We start from the raw sequence: 17,106 nt of genomic DNA on the forward strand, positions 1-17,106 counted from the left end.
AGTGTAGATTTCCTCAGGAAGTTGGTATTAATTGGGTCATTCCGAGCATGTGTAGTTGATTGCTCATTGAAAGCATATTTTGCTTTGGTGAGGGTAGAAGGATTGTAAGCATGTGGAAATCAATATTTTTGGCTATTTTTTTGGATGATAATGATCTGAAAGTTTTGAAGTTACGGGCCATATCTATCATCCTTATGGAGTTCTGCGGATAAGGAGTTCAAGGGCTTTCTCTTTAATTATGGTTAGATAAAAAAGTGAATTATTATTCTTGGTATTACTTTCCTAAAAAATTAACATACTGCTTAGATTATTAGGATTTCGATCTGAATGCTGCCTCTTAGGTTTTGTGCTTGAGACTTGAAAAGATTGTTGTGTCTGCAAGCATCACACAGTGATATGCTGCTTTTGTTATGCAACTGAAATTTCATTTTCAAATTAAGCTCAGGAATTAGAGAAAGTAGGAGCTATATGCAAGCCCCTCGTGTACTCCAGAATAGTACTTATAACTGTTATTGCGAAAAACTGCCTAATGGAGATCAAGCTCAAGATACGGATAAAGATATAGAGTTATACTTTAAATAGAAGCTTAAAATAGAATTTAATTTCAATTAGATTTGATAAGATTAGTTTCGATACAATTATAGTTTATTAGAATTTTATTTCTTTTTAGTTTATTAATATATTTGCTTTATAAAGAGAGGGGCTTAGTCATTGTAATTCATGATTATATGAATAAAAATTGATTTCTCTCTGTCCTCAATTTTTCTCTTCGTCCTCAATTTTTCTATTCTTGGACCCTTTTCTTTTTGTGCCTTATCTTGTTCATTAACAGACTATAGACTCATGCGTCAATTTGGTATCAGAGCAATTCGTTTCTCTTTGACCTAACATCCTTGTTCTTATGTACTTCAGAATAAAACTTGTAATTGTTATTGTAAAAAAACTACCCTTTCCATTATCCCATATGTTCCCATTTGTTGTTTGAATATCGAATGTTGTCTCCATAATTCGCATGAGACACCCATTTGAAAAGAAAAAAGAAAAGAAAAAAGGGGCATGTGGATGATGAGGATTCTTTGATGAAAGAGTAAAATGATGAAAAATAAAAGGCAAAAGGTGAAGAATTATGCCTTTTTTTTTTTAAAATTTATTTATTTATGAATAAGAGTTATACTTATGTTTCTGTTTCCATTTTCAAAGCTAAGAAAGTCGTAATAGAGAAGTTACGTCTCCATAATTCGCATGAGACACCCATTTGAAAAGAAAAAAGAAAAGAAAAAAGGGGCATGTGGATGATGAGGATTCTTTGATGAAAGAGTAAAATGATGAAAAATAAAAGGCAAAAGGTGAAGAATTATGCCTTTTTTTTTAAAAAATTTATTTATTTATGAATAAGAGTTATACTTATGTTTCTGTTTCCATTTTCAAAGCTAAGAAAGTCGTAATAGAGAAGTTAAAAGGAACGAAAAGAAAAGACTGCAGGAGTCTTCATAGACTAATTCATTCATGTAAAATATTGCTCATTTCAATGTTGACATGATTCATTTCACTTTCTAAAACATTGACGAGTCTCCATAGATCATAACATTCACTAAATTGAGATTTATTTGAGTAGGCATTAAATTGACGTTTATTTCTTCCAAAATTTAGTACCTTCATATTATATGTTACTTTAAAACCGAAACTTATTTGCACTGATATTACCTTTTTCATTTGGCCCATGTTTGGTGTAGATTATAATTAGATTTTTAGTAGATTTTGATAAATGTTGATGAAGTGTGTGACTGAAGAGTTGTATGACCATGAAATGAGTGGTTAAAATTAATTATTGACTTTGACTTGAGATTTTTATTATATTTTAATGTACACCAAACAGAGGCTTGGATTATGCTACGGATAAACGTTCATATTGATGTTTATATAATTTTCTTGTCTCTTTTATATCTTTCTATGCATGCTGTAATTCTTTCATGATACTACAGTGAAGAAGTAAAATCTGCAGGCCAAGATTCATGGCCTGAGAAACTCTGAATAGATTTGAACAGTAACCAATTTTTGTTACTTGTGATAATGTCAAAGTAAGGATCTAAAGATTGATTCTCTCCATATATTCGTTTCTAGGTAGTTTTCTATGTTAATTTCCTCGTCCCATTGAGCTCACATTCAGAAGGCATAATCTATATCATGCTGAAGATATAAATGTCAGTGTTTTTGAAGAGAGGAAGCTCAGAAGAAGAAAAGAGTGGGAGTCAAAATATTTAGAAGATTGTGTACTAAACTGACTATAGGCTAATTTTGAGGGGGCACATTTGATAAGTGAGTTAACATCCATCTAATAGGGCACAGAAACAAGCTTCCCCTTTAGAAAGTGGAATTAGATGGTAACTCTAATATGCCACCTAATTATATTTTCTTCGTACGGTGGTATGCTTGGATATTGAAGTTTATGAAGTCACTGCAATGTGTATATTTCAGTAGCCATGCAACGTCCTTAGAGTTTGTCATTTGTTTCAGGAATTGAGTGGAGCTTAGATAATGATGCGTCAAATACAGCTGTCTTGGTTGCAAGTGAAGCTCATACAGTAACTTTAGCAATTGAGGGTCTGTTAGGAGTTGTTTTTACTGTGGCCACTTTGACTGACGAAGCAGTGGATGATGGCGAGGTAAGCATGTGAGTAAATTTACTGTCACAATAAGCATTGTTACTCTACCTTTTTCTCTACATCAATTGTTGTATGATCCACTTGCTTGTATGCTATTTTGTCCTGGATCAATCAGATTGAGTCTCCGAGAGGTGATACTGGTCCACCCACAATGTGTACTGGGAAGACTGGAATGCTTTGTGTGGCGATGGTTGATTCAATGTGGTTGATCATACTTGATGCTTTATCCATGATTTTGGCTAAGTATGGTGAAAATATTTATCTAATATTGTTAAAGTATTGAGAAAACCCTATATTTATTATTTGATATGAAATTAATTTTTCAGGTCACAAGGGGAGGCTATTATATTGGAGATATTAAAGGGTTACCAAGCGTTCACTCAGGTAATTAGTGTCTGGACTAGATTCTATATCATTTTATGGCAGCTACTCTGGCATGCCCAGATTTTATAATTTTCTTTTCCGCTTTCTAGATAAAAAATGTTTTCACTGTTGCAGTTCTCCAACATTTCCTCCATATAATTTTTTATTTTTTTATTTTAAATAATATGTATTACCTTCTGCTTGAGCTGTTATGTTTAATATTCTCTCCTATGAATGATGAGTAGTGTGTGTTTGTACAGGCATGTGGGGTTCTTCGTGCGGTGGAACCTCTAAATTCCTTTCTTGCATCGCTTTGCAAATTCACAATCAATATGCCCAGTGAAGTTGAGAAGAAGAGGTAAGTTTGTGTTGAGAAACTTGATGTTTTGCTGGCCTTATTTTGTTTTATATCCTAGATATGCTGTACATGAATGTAATCATTTCTTACTGCAGTAATGTTCTGCTAGTTGTTCTTCACTATTGCTAGCACACTAATGCTTTACGCAACCTGCTGGCATTCCAGATTCACTTAAATTCCTGATTAATATATCCTGGAAAATGGAAAAAGCCCATAATGCTAATTGAATGAATTGCTACTATTTCTTCTCCACTCATCTCTTTTTATTTGTAAATATTTACATGTAAATTTCGTTTACTTATTCTTAAGAGGAGTTGTAACATTGTCCATTATATCGCATTGCTGGAAAGGCAATCAACTGATATCTGCCTTCTCCTAGGGCTCATGAATGTGTGTTTCCTTTCGCAGTTCTCAACTTTATCATTGATTCAATGGTTGGTTCACATCAGGATTGGAAATAGTTTCATATTTAGAATTTCCCGGTTTATTCTAGTTATATTCTTTTATAATTAAAGTCACACTCCTTCAAGAGGCGAGATAATCCAAATTATCTTGTAAGAAAAATGTTGATCGTACAGGCATATCTTGGGCGGACCGGCTGAGTGTTCTTTTTTCCTTTCTATCCAAATAAAAATAGGAAGCTATCCTACCATGTAATGGATTTTTATCTCCTGTAGGCACTAATTTAAAAAAGATTAAGAACATGTGAACACGTTTATCCGTTCAATCTTTAGGAAATTGAATGTTTAAGTTCCTTTTGTTCAATGGCAAATCGGGAAAATCGACCAAAAATTATTCAGATTTGAGGCTGGATAAGTGTACGTATTATAGAGGAAGATGTAAGTTAGATTATGAAGAAAATTAGAATTATCATTCTGTGATCACCGTCAGCATCTGTACTAGGTTGTAATTGCATGAACGAATTCAGAAGTCTTCGAAGCTGTGGTAAGAGTATAATAATTGTCATCTTCTCTAGCTTTCTGTGCTAAATCAATAAAGGATGTGTGTATATTTAGACTAAAAAATAACTATTCCTGCTAGGATATGTATACCGTGTAAAACTAAGTATATGGAGAACTAAACCTAATGCATTTCATCTAGAGTTATAGATATTAATCATAACCCACTTAACTAATTTTAGGTATCGTAATTTAACTGTAATAACCATGACTGAAAATACAAAAACTGGTCAGATATAGTTTTAAATTTATAGGAAAAGTAAAACCTGTTCAATTTCCTTGTTCAATGTAGGAGATATAATCTTGGATTGAACGGAATTGCTGGAGAAGATTGATGTTTCTGTTTTCATTTCTACTGGAAATAAGATGTAGCAATGATTATTTCATTGCCTTCATCACTATGCTATAAAAGAATTGGGGGCTGGGGGAATTTTTATTATTTTGGTCAAAGTTTGGAAATTAATTCAGGGTAAGACAATAATAGATTTCAGATCTCAGTTATTGAGTGTAGGATGCCCCACAGGGTGTGGGAGGTGACAGTGAGATTGGTGAAAGGAAGAAATTCAGGGCTGGAACATGTTTGGGAGCTCCATTAAATATGTTGGCGAACTGTTATAGAAATCATATAGTTTCTACAAAATGGAAAGATAATTTATTCACCAGTGCTATATATTTGTTCTCTAAGCATTTTTGGCAGGTCTACAAGTTTCTAGACATTGATTACGGCCATCTGATGCTCTATAATCAAATGAGTGGTAGAAAATAACCTATTTTATTTGTTGGTTTAAAGGTGAGGGTTGCACCATTTATATGTGATTCTTGGTGTAACTACACCAAAGAATGGTTTCCAAACCTCTGGTGGCTTGGGATAACCAAAGCATTGTGCCCCCTTCTCCCTACTCCATAGCTACGTGATTATTCAAGGATTCCTGTTAGAAATATCCCAAAACAGCTGGTAAGCTCTATCAATTTGGTCAGTATGGTAGGGAGACTTGCTTTGCTGTATCAAGAGCAAAATTATTTTTCTTTTATGTATTGGAGGTAAATAGATTACGTAACGAAAAAGTTTTGTGAGAGTAAGAAAGAAGTCATTGTGCCTTGCATGTGATTGTATGTTTTTTTTTTTTTTAAATGTAATTTGTTTATACAATTTTGTTGCTCCCTTTATCTGATATATAGTTGAGCTGCTGGCTTATCACTGAGTCTTGCAGTGTGATACTATCTCCTGGTTCAAAAAGGACTGATCAATTAGTGGAGCAGAGAGAAAGCATTGTCCTTACTCCAAAAAATGTCCAGGTTTTGTTCCTTCTTTTATTTTGTTATGTTTATATATATATGGTTTATTATTCCAGTGCCAAATCCTTTTTATACTGTTTTTTAACTGCTTCATGATATTCAAAGCTCACATTAACAGGCTTTGAGGACTCTCTTCAACATAACTCATAGATTGCATAATGTATTGGGCCCCTCGTGGGTTTTGGTATGTTTTTATTCCTTCTAAATCTTCTTGGTTTGGAATATCCTGATCCTAAAATTTGTTTCTATATTTTATTTTGAGGTTTTGGAAACTTTAGCTGCTCTTGACCGGGCAATTCATTCTCCACATGCAACGACACAGGTAATAACAAAAATGATATTTTGGTAATAACTTAACACTTATATACTAACATAAGAAATGGCATTATAGTACCATTTTCATGTCATCAATTTTCTTGTTTCATACTAGCCCAAGAGTTTTATGTAGGTTCTTGTAGAGCTATATGTTTTTTGTGGCCCCTGGTAGTGTGAGAGAGGACATTTCAATGTAATCAGGTTCAGTCACAAAATTAACCACTAATAAAAGGTTGTGTCAAGTTAAAAGTAAGACCGTGTAGGAATAAAACACTAGGAAATGACTTAGGGAGGGAGATACAAATTTAAGATTTTGTAGCTTGATGAGATCAAGAAAAACTAAAAATGAAGTTTCCTAAGCTAGAAGGTGAGGAAGGCGTGTTCAAGAAGGATGAGGATATTAAAACTTTTAAGAGAAATCATTTTGTTCATTGGGACTCTACATTGGAAAAATGTACATGATGTGAAGATCAGTGAGTAGTGTGATGCTTTATCTTGAGTTACCAATTAGAAGGAATAAAAATGGTGCTGGTTCTCCCCTGAAACCAAATGATCGGTTAGATAGACCTTTTAGCTACAGGAAATCTAATTTATAACCGAACAATTTCCCCCTATCGCCTGCGACCTCTGCTTTTGTTCAACCCAAGCCTGTGAGGGTTTCTGCAAGCTCCATTGACCCTTTATCTTGCCGACCCATGCCTCGACGACCATTATCTCGTGTGCAACCCATCTCTTGCAATCGCAAAGGTGTCACAACACTCGCATTCGCGATTTCATCTTTCTTGCTTTACTGAGTAAAGCGGTTTATAATTAACTTCTTCATTTCGAAATATTGTTGCTGTAAGGAAGATTGTACTTGGGTTTTTCATTCTTCTCAATGAAATTTCAAACCATAGAGATTGAATTAAATTCTGGATAAGCCTTAAGGGCACAATCATCTAATTGTCATTTGTTTTAATTTGTGGAAACTGCTCTATATTTCCTTTTCTGCCCTTGAACTTAAATTTATGCAAGTTGGTCCATGAGGTTTCCAAGTCTTGCATATTAGTCTTTGAACTTTTTGAAAAGTTAAGTTCAGTCCCAAAAATTTGAGATTTGAGTGAGTTGGTTCTTGTTTTAGAATCTTGGATATTAGTCCATGGACTTAGACTGGTACCACAAAGGGTGACAAAACAATTTCATGCCCTTCTGATACTAAGAATTTTTGTTCTCATCTGACCATTCACGACAGTACTTCACCTATTCATTTTAAGTTGGATGGGGCCAATTACCATGGGGTCTAAAATTTTGGGGAAGAATATTGTGGGTAAGAAAAAGAGCTAAATCATTGTTTTACGTTGATAGTCTCTCAATTCTCGTATATACCTGTGAAATTCAATACTGTGGAAGAACGAAAACCTCCGATGAAGACTCTGGCGTGACCTTCGGTTACTGAGAAATGGAGCTCCCCTCACAATCCAAAATAACTCAGCCACCACACCCCCACACAATCGGCCTCACGCCACAAATCAGATCCTCCGACCAACCAGTTCACACACAGGCGGCGATTTCTGTGGAAACCCTAGAGCCGCCCAATCGATTTCCACCAGTTCCGGCCAGAGTTGGAGCAGACGCGCCTCACCGGCGGCATCAGCAGGGACCGGCGACCCCCGCCGGTGACCTGCCTCCCACACGCGCCGCTCCGGCCGCGCGTCTGCCGGCGCGTGTGGTCCACGCGCCGCCGTCGGGACACCTGCAGCGGCAGCCTGATGCCACGAGATCAATCGGCTTGTCCGTTCTTCCCTTTGATGAATTGCTAATACACAATCAGGGGAAAAAGTTGGCAGATGTGCGTAGTTTGGTATTTAATCATCGTTTCAGAGTGGAGGCGAAGGACTTCGCCGTATCTATTAACGATTTTGGCACAAATTGCAAATTTCACATGAAATAAAACTGAAATAATGTTAAAAATAAAAGTCCATAGTCATGTTAATCTGAATTTATTTATTTTGAATTCCATAATTTCTAGCATCACGACTCTATCGCATCGCCCGTCAACCAACGACTTGTTTTAATTTGTGAGTAGGGAAAATGGTGAGCACATGGGAATACTCAGCAGGACATAACATGGGAATACTCAGTAGGACATAAAAATTAATGATGCAATCCCGAGTAAAAATTTTAAAACATGTACGAGAAAATCATATCGTCTCATATCTTTAGAAACCGATAAGAGCTCTTATCATATCATATCATTTGTACCAGAATGGTCACATCATTCATATTTCATCACATCTTTAGCTTTCATGAGTACAATAATTCGTCAACATGAAAAGAATAATTAAACGGGATAGAATACACTGTACCTCGATATCCTACCCTGTTGGATCGATTAAATTTGAAAGGCAAAAATCAAATTCATGTTCCAAATCTCTATTTTTTGCTTATCGGGATGTGTATCTATATATTCTATTGTGCAAATAATAAACCTTTTTTATGATATTTAAGTTGAAAGGGACAATGAATATTGATAGGTTTAAAAATGTGCAAGGTGACGTTTTCATCCAAGAGTTTCAATCCAAATACCTCATAAAGTCAAAGATGCTTCAACCTTATCAACCTACATATGGCAACCTAATCCTATCAAATCTCAAAAGCAAAAACTAACAAATCATAACCATTCCTTTTTCATTTAACCACACGTGACCACCCCCAATTTGTATACAATATTTTATTTAAATCAAAACCAAAAATAACTTCTAAAACTATAATATCTTGGGGCTAACTCGCCCAATTAAACTTTTTCTCGTGCCTAATATACATGATTAATTACGAACTATCCAACGAGTACAATATTGATATATTTATCATTACTCTATAATTATTTAAATATTTAACCCAATTAAAATTGAATTTAATATATTTATCATTTTAGTCCCCAAACTTTCCAAATTTAAGGTATAGTATATTAAATAACTAAATTCTAGTATGTGAAAATTTTCGGGACCTTACAGTTTTTATATTTAATAAGTGCTTTTAAAAGAAAAAAATGGAGGCCCACGATTTTTCTCCTTTGCTGAAAGCTCTTTTACTAGTGAAAGGCACGTTATTTAACAAGCTTTGCCAACCTACTGAACTAAAATGGAAAATACTGTCTAATAAGTAAAATCCATTGAATTGAAATTACACAATTTGCTCTCAGCTATGATACATACAAGTATAAAAGAATTAGAATATTAATGTGATTAATATTGAGATAAGTTTCACTAGAAGTCACTTTGCTTCGAGTAACATTTTCTTCCCAATTTCCTTTTCCCACGTCGTACAGTTTGTCCTTACTAATGATTTTCATCCAAAACGTCTATTCAGTCGTGTAAAAAAAGATGAAACTGCCCTTTAATTAAATAAACAAACTTAAAAAAATAACACATACAAATATAGAAAAGAAGAATAAAAGGAAAACTTAAATATTCCTTTCCTTCCCCAGCAAACCCCAGTACCATGTTGAACCACAATCAGCCCCACCTATCTTCTTATTGACGTGTTACGGCCATAGGAGATGGACGTCGCTATCGATTATGTAACAGATCAAAGAAAAACATCAACAATACTTTTAAACTCACAATATGCGTATGTTTCATTGTCGAGGGGACAAAATGGTAATTCCATCAAATTAATTGGTATGGTATGGTGGTTAGAGGACGACGGTTTCATTCACTTCTTTTTTTCTTAAGTGGTAAAAAAAACTCAAAGGAATATATGATTTTAAGAGTACACAGCTTTAATTTTCGAATGCAACATGAACAACTTATGGTCTTTGATCTCATTCCTATTACATTTGGACTTAAACAAGTAACAAAAGATAAAGAAAAATCGGGCACCTTTATTAGATTCCAAAATTGCATCCATTTTAATCATAGAAAGCTTCTTATATAGTAATAAAAAGATAAATAATTGAATAAAGCCCATTGTAGGGATCCCAATTGGCTGTAATCTTCTAAGAAAATATCACCACGAAAATTAATTCAATTAATTATGGTGGTGTAGTAGTTTTGATTCTTAAAAATTATTAGATGGGTTGGTGGTGGTGGCTGAGCTTGTGGAGGTGGTGAGGTTGGGTGGGGGGCGCCATGTGGTGTTAGGGAGGTTATTGTGGTATGATTTTTCATGGTTGTAGGCTTGCTTTTACGATGTATAGTGCCAACAGGTCGCTTACGGTAAGGTCGAGTGGTGGTTGTGAGGTTGGAGAAATGAGGTTTATTGGGAAAGTTTAGTTTTTTCTTTTATTCTTCTTTCTTATGTATTATATTTATTTAATTTGGGTAATTTCGTCTTTTTATGCGACCTTAACAGACTATTTTGGCAAAAATCGTTATTAGGGATGAGCTATGCTAATTATCATAAAGTTAATGAGGAAAAATCTTGCAATTTATCTCTTACTATTAATAAAAGTATAACATTTTTAACAGTGGAAAGTATAAAATCTGTGTGAGATACCTATAGTGTAGTTGAAATTAATCACAAAAAATGTTTTCAGAAGTAGGAACGATTTGTGCTAGCATGGGATGTTTAAAGCGTACATATCTAGGTACACACATAACACATACCAAAAAGTTGGTGACAAAACAAAATTTGTTGCAAATATGCGATGTGAACTTGTTCTGTATCAATGAGTGTCGAAATTTTGTGAAAGAATTGTCCAACATCAAATTATTTCCACCATTAGATTTTAGAACCTTGTGACGCTTTTGCATCTATTTGTGGGTGTTTTGCAGGAAGGGTGGGGGGTAGGGTGGTGGTTATGAATTGGCTGACTTTAATGGATGAAAGTGTCTAAACTTTTTCTTTTCACGTGCAGGTAAATGAACTTAGCATGGTCCAAGTAATGGCATTAAGCAGTTGTGAAGTTTTTGCACTGATATTGAGTAGGTCAAAAATTGCCAATTGTAATCTTGTAGGAGGTCTCCGTAGCTGTCCAAAAGCTTACAAGGGATTCTTCTGGGCAGTACAGTGATTTTCATATTCTCTCTTCGCTTAATTCTCAGGTATGTTTGAATGGCTTTTTATCTATATTTTGTTTCAATTATATAACAATATATCGATGGTGCTCACCTCGCTGTCCCTGCACCCAAAACATAGCTTTTCAAGAGCTCAGCACTGATGCATGTATCGGCCGTTCGATCACTTCTTTCTGCACTACGTCAGTTGTCACATCAATGTATGGCTGCAACTTTAGGTGCTACTGGACAAGCATCGAATCGAAATATTGGAAGAATTAGTTTTTCAGTGGAAAGAATGCTCTCTATCCTTGTCAATAATCTTCATAGTATGTTCTGAAAACTAGTTCTCAAGTGCTTTTATATGTTCTGAAAACTAGTTCTCAAGTGCTTTTATTATTCTTCTTTGTTTATGTTTCTTTAAGGATTCACGGATAAAAACTATAGCACTTTCGCATAGATTCTGGTAATTTACTGAATTCTTGTGCCGGGTATATTATTTTTTGATTTTGCTGTTGCATTAAAAAAATCAACTTTCTTTTTAAAGTGCACCTGAGTGTTTTTCATCAGCTGAGAAAAAAATTGCGAACAATGACAAGACAGACAGAGGTAGGTAGAAAAACACTCGAGCAACTATCAAGCTATGGAGCTTCACTTTTTCTTTCCACAGCTTGAGTTGAGGAAGGGTTGGTGGTGGTTATATGAGTTTTAAGTGGCAAAGGAAAAAAATATTTTGCTGAAAAACTGAAGGTTATTGGTCAAGATTGGATTGGATTTGAGCTTGTTTTGTGATCTTTAACCTTGGATTTTTATATTCAACTGAGTGAGTGACAAAATTAGAGACTTTGCTGGAAAATCTGTGGCGACCTGAATCTTTAACGATTCGATGTGTCACTAAATCATAAGCTAAAACTAATTTAAAGAATATTTAACACAATCATATAAATTATTAAAGCATTCACCAAAATTCAAATAATGTAACAAGTTTAATAAATTAACTCGAAACAAAAAATATCTTAAAATATTTAAAATCAAATAAAATAATAATAGTTTGATGACGTAATAATTTTATTATTGAAATTTTTAACACCATAAGCCATCTCCGTGCCGACTGTCTTGAATTGTCAATTATTTGAAAGTAGAGATGCGTGAGAATAATTCTCAATAAGCCTGTGTGAATAATGAATTCATATATGTATTTCTATGGAAAATTCATAACTTACATAGGGAGATACGAAAATTAAATCAAACTTATATGGTGCTAAATTTTCGTGCGTAGCGCTATTAAACTCTTGTCCATTCTTAATAAAACATACATAACATGGACCAAACATAACATAGCCGTAGAAATATTACATACATAAACATAGCCATTATAAACATAAATTACAACTTACCTTTTCACTGGATAATTCAGAATGATAAAATAAGCCATTGCTGTAAAGAGATCCTTTAGTTGTGTGTGGAGTTAATTATTCACGTGTGATTGTACCAAGTGTACAACTATATTTATTATAGGAAGTGATGAGACAAAGTTATAGAGGTAGAGATGGAGAGAGTGTGAAATAGTTGTTGAGGGGTAATTTCATGTTGGGTTTATCTCCTATTTTTAGTGAAAATTCTTAACCATGTGTATAAAAGTGAAAGAAAATGGCTAGATGTTAGGCATGGTAAATGCATAAATGGTGTATTGTCTTGAAAATAGTCAAATCAATACCTTTAATTATGTGGTCAAATCAATTCACTTAACTTGAAACTCGGTGTAAATAATGCACGCCGTTAAATTAATTTTCTTTATTTACGTGGTCAAATCAATTACATTAGGCTGAAATGTGGCGTGAATAATGCATGTGATCAATAATCATCTTTAATCAAGACCAATTGGCATATTTACATATGTTTTATGCATGATTTCATCTAACTTCCAAAATAACTTTTTACTTAGGCCCTCAAATTATTGGTCAATAACTAATAAGGTCATTAGATTGGAGCAATAATCAACAAGGTCATTAAACTTTAATAATAACGCATTTAAGTCCTAAATTTAAATTTAACTAGTAGTAAAAATTTGGGACATTGCAAAATCTGTGTTCCATTTCTCTATTTTTGAAATATATGGAGTACACGGCATCAATTACATTCATTAGAATACCTAAGTACCTACTAATTACAGTCTAGGTTATATATGGATAGTCTTAATTACAATTGAAATTCCTCTATTTACAGCCTATAAGGAATGTTCTATCATAGTCAGCAATCATAGGCAGTTAGCATTGACAATCATAGACAGCTTGTGTTGACAGTGAGAACCTCAGCAGGTAGAGCAAGATTAAATTCAACCTAAGATCATGTTTAGCATCTTTATTTCTAGCTCAGCTTGGCTAGTTAGGACCGCTAGTGCAAATATTACCTTCAAGTGTTATAGCTGAAAGGAACCATGTCTAGTCGAATATCTGACCTGTGGTATTATATATTGTATGACAGGGATTGAACCATTATGGGACGAAGTTGTTGGTCATTTTCTTGAGGTAATTTTTGTAATCTGTTTTTGGCCATATGATAGTCATAAACATTATGATAACTCTGACATATTTTACAGCTGGCTGATAGTTCTAACGATAATTTGTGGAATATTGGGCTTGATGCATTGGATAAATCCATATGTGCTGTTTTGGGTTCTGACCAGTTTCAGGAATCTACATCATTGAAACTTGGTGATGCATCAACTAATGTGAGGACTTCATCTCTTTAAGCCATGTTTTGACCCACTTGATTTAACAACTTAAGCTCGTAGATAGGGTTAAATATATGTTTAAATATTGTCTTCAATGTGGCCCTCACGTGTAAGTGGGGTTCATTTTTTTCCTATCAAAGCTTAAGACATGCACAATACATATAACTGGGTTATAGCGAGACTTGACGCTAATTCCTTTGCTTTCTCTGATTTCATATTGAACCACTTGATCTAATTATCTATTAGATAGGGTCCCATACACATCATTTAACTATTTTCTTCAATACTATGAACATGGAATCTCATTGGCAAATCTTCTTGAAGCAAACTGATATATCAGACTTGAGGTCACTGGAATGTGCTGTCATCTCGCCATTGAAAGTTCTTTACTCCTCATCTGAAAGTATTGATCTTCGTGTTGGTTCTCTAAAGATTCTTCTGCATGTTTTAGAGGTAAGTTTTTATCCTTTGTCTGAAACTGATCTCTCTCTCTCTCTCTCTCTCTCTCTCTCTCTCTCTCTATATATATATATATATATATATATATATATATATATATATATATTTTTTTTTTTAGGCTGGGGCTCAGCTCGGGTAAAATGTCCGAGCTTTTTTCGGGCCCAAACCGACCCGAGCAAAAGCTCGACAAAAAAAATTAGGTAACCGATCAAAAAATCAATTCTCAAAATCACTCTCATACAGACTCTATATATATATATATATATATATATGTTATTTTTATTTTCTATTATTTTTGATTTTACAATTTCATCTTTCTAGAGACATGGAGAGAAATTGTGCTATAGCTGGCCAAATATTCTTGATATGTTAAGGTAGTCATTTTGGTTGCTTAATAACTTTTACTTTCTGTACATTGAAAGGTTTATTAACTGTTTCAATTACGTTGCCAGGTCTGTAGCTCATTCATCAGAGAAGGATCTCATCACACTTGGGTTTCAGGTGAGAAAAGCTAGTATCAATTTGAAAGATGTGACCCGCTTATTATTGATTGGGCCTCCTCTTTTCTAGAGTGGAATAAATTCACTTTCTGTGTGTTTCATTCTTTAATCATATTAAATTGAAAATTATTGTAAAGCAATGTAGAAAAAGACTCGAGAAAAGAGGAAATTTGCATCATATGTAACCAACAGAATGTGTATCATATTTGTCATGCAGATTGTTGCAATAGGTTAAAGACAATTATTTAATTTCACTATTTTGTTGAATTCCCTTTTTCATGACAATCAAAGAGAAGAAGATACCTGAGGAAAAATAAAATAGGAAAGAGAAACGAAAAATGAAAATATTAGGGTGGAAGATGGGAAACGAGTAATGTGAATTTTATATTTTCCTCGGTGTCTAAAATTTTACTTTCACAAATACATGATATCAAATGATATTGTGTTTAGAAACTAATCCAGGCTCAGCTGATCATTCTACAAAACAGTCTTGTGCAATGAGCTTTTAAACTGAATAGTGCGCCTTTCTTTTAACTCCAGCCCCTAATTCTTATATCATTTTAGAGTTGGATGATGAAAATACAACTTACCTATGAACCCAGTTTTATTAAGGAAGGCTACTGTATGTTTCCCAGTAATTATATTCATGTTACAACCATTAGCTCTCCAATGGTGAGCTCCTTTGAAGCAGTCAATTTTACAAATCATGTTCTCTGCAATAGAAAGTAAATAAGAAAAAAAAAAAAGGAAAAAAAAAAAAAAAAAAAAAAAAAAAAAAAAATAAGAAAAAAAAAAAAGGAAAAAAAAAAAAAAAAAAAAAAAAGAGAAAATTTATATGTACTCTGCTTATGTTGGATAGTCTCTAAAAGTTAATTAGCCAAAACAGTCTTTCAATTTCATTTGCCAATTAACTATTTTACTTATATTTAGGGAAGAAGAAACCAAATAAAATTAGACACCTCAAACTAGTCATCATTTATTTTTTGCGTCCAGTCCTTTTTATGCATTTACACTTTTGGAGAAGGGCCTGTTACGTCCATGAGAATTATTTTGGTTGCGTCCAGTCCTTTTTATGCATTTACACTTTTGGAGAAGGGCCAGTTACGTCCATGAGAATTATTTTGGTTGTTAGCTCTGCGGATCTGTTAGATTTGGACCGAAGTTACTGGTTTAAGACTTATGTTGGATTAATGTTTCATAATTTGAAGTTAATAGATGTTGACAGGCGGTGGTTGGGTGTCTCTCAAACTCTAAAGGGTAAAATTGCCCAGGGATTTGTGTGGAGTAAATGAGTATACAATCTGATGATGTCTGATACAATATGCTATGAAACAGAAAGACCAAGTTACTGAACAAAAGTTTGTTATTTATTTATTTTTTTGAATAAGATAACTTCTCTCTTCTATTTTCTCCTCTTTCATCTTTTGTTTATATTTCAGTTTCATTGAAATTCTCTCTGATTTTATGCATTTTAGTCCTCAAAAGTATTTCACCTGCCAATCATATGTTTAGCCAATGGATTTTTAGGGCAGAGTACACCAGTAAGGACCCAATTGCTATAAAAATGAAAGGTTGGGGACCCAAATACCTATAAAAATTTGTTGGGGGTTCCAAGTGCTCTATTATGTATAGGTTGGGAAGTCTGATTTTATTTTCCCAACCTTTTATTATGCCAATTCCTTTTCACCCTATCGACTTTCAGCATGTTTACATAAAAGTTACTTCTTTTTTTTTTTTTTTTTTTTTTTTTTTTTAAAAAAAAAAAAAAAAAAAAAAAAAAAAAAAAAAAAAAAAAAAAAAAAAAAAAAAAAAAAAAAAAATTTTTTTTTTTTTTTTTTTTTTTTTTTTTTTTTAAATAAGAAAAAGGGTTACCTTTTGAGGTTAAAATTACTTTCAAAACAAGTTACTTTATTATTTACTTATAAGTAAACTTTGTGAACTAAGCCAAATATGAATTTGTCTTCACTCTGTCTGTCTCCTTTTTTGCACTCCATTTTCTAGCTTTTGCTGTTTATATGGTAGCGGTGCCCTTTTTCTCGATCACCATTAATCTTCTATAGTCATTTTTCCATTTTTGCAACTGTTGTAGATGATTTATACCAAAACCAGTTAACTTCTTTGCATATTCTTTCCCTTGTCTGACTAAGTAAGATCTGCAAACATTTTTTAACTTTCGTATTCAAACACAAAACTGAACCGTTGGATTAGATAATGCTTATATTGATACAAAAATTTACTGGGGAACTTTAGTCTGTATATTAAAGGAATTGCTAAAATTTAAAGAATATACTCACTGCTGGATCATTTTTAGAATGATATTGAATATTAAGATTGAAGGGTGAAAAGAGGATGAAAAATAACAGATCATATTGAATATTATGATTGAATAATGAAAATATGATAACGGAACAGACTTGAGGAGGCATACAATATGTTGTGAAAATTTGTCTTGCTGAAAATGTTATCACAACGGTTTTAGTGGT

At 33.5% G+C, this 17,106-nt stretch overlaps 1 protein-coding gene across 2 annotated transcripts in view; it reads left to right on the plus strand.

Moving 5' to 3' along the window:
- LOC111410248 (protein MON2 homolog) overlaps positions 1-17,106 on the plus strand; it is a 71,624-nt gene that overhangs the window by 23,111 nt on the left and 31,407 nt on the right. For both annotated transcript variants that reach the window (XM_023040511.1, XM_023040510.1), the window contains exons 15-28: positions 2,515-2,663; positions 2,779-2,906; positions 2,990-3,047; positions 3,287-3,384; positions 5,555-5,639; positions 5,758-5,823; positions 5,902-5,961; positions 10,892-10,978; positions 11,073-11,259; positions 13,415-13,458; positions 13,530-13,661; positions 13,989-14,117; positions 14,445-14,497; positions 14,576-14,624. In XM_023040511.1, the coding sequence (XP_022896279.1) occupies positions 2,515-2,663; positions 2,779-2,906; positions 2,990-3,047; positions 3,287-3,384; positions 5,555-5,639; positions 5,758-5,823; positions 5,902-5,961; positions 10,892-10,978; positions 11,073-11,259; positions 13,415-13,458; positions 13,530-13,661; positions 13,989-14,117; positions 14,445-14,497; positions 14,576-14,624 (1,325 nt within the window). The remainder of the gene's footprint in view (positions 1-2,514; positions 2,664-2,778; positions 2,907-2,989; positions 3,048-3,286; positions 3,385-5,554; positions 5,640-5,757; positions 5,824-5,901; positions 5,962-10,891; positions 10,979-11,072; positions 11,260-13,414; positions 13,459-13,529; positions 13,662-13,988; positions 14,118-14,444; positions 14,498-14,575; positions 14,625-17,106) is intronic.

Source organism: Olea europaea, chromosome 15, assembly GCF_002742605.1.
Source record: "Olea europaea var. sylvestris chromosome 15, O_europaea_v1, whole genome shotgun sequence".
NCBI classification, from domain to species: domain Eukaryota; kingdom Viridiplantae; phylum Streptophyta; class Magnoliopsida; order Lamiales; family Oleaceae; genus Olea; species Olea europaea.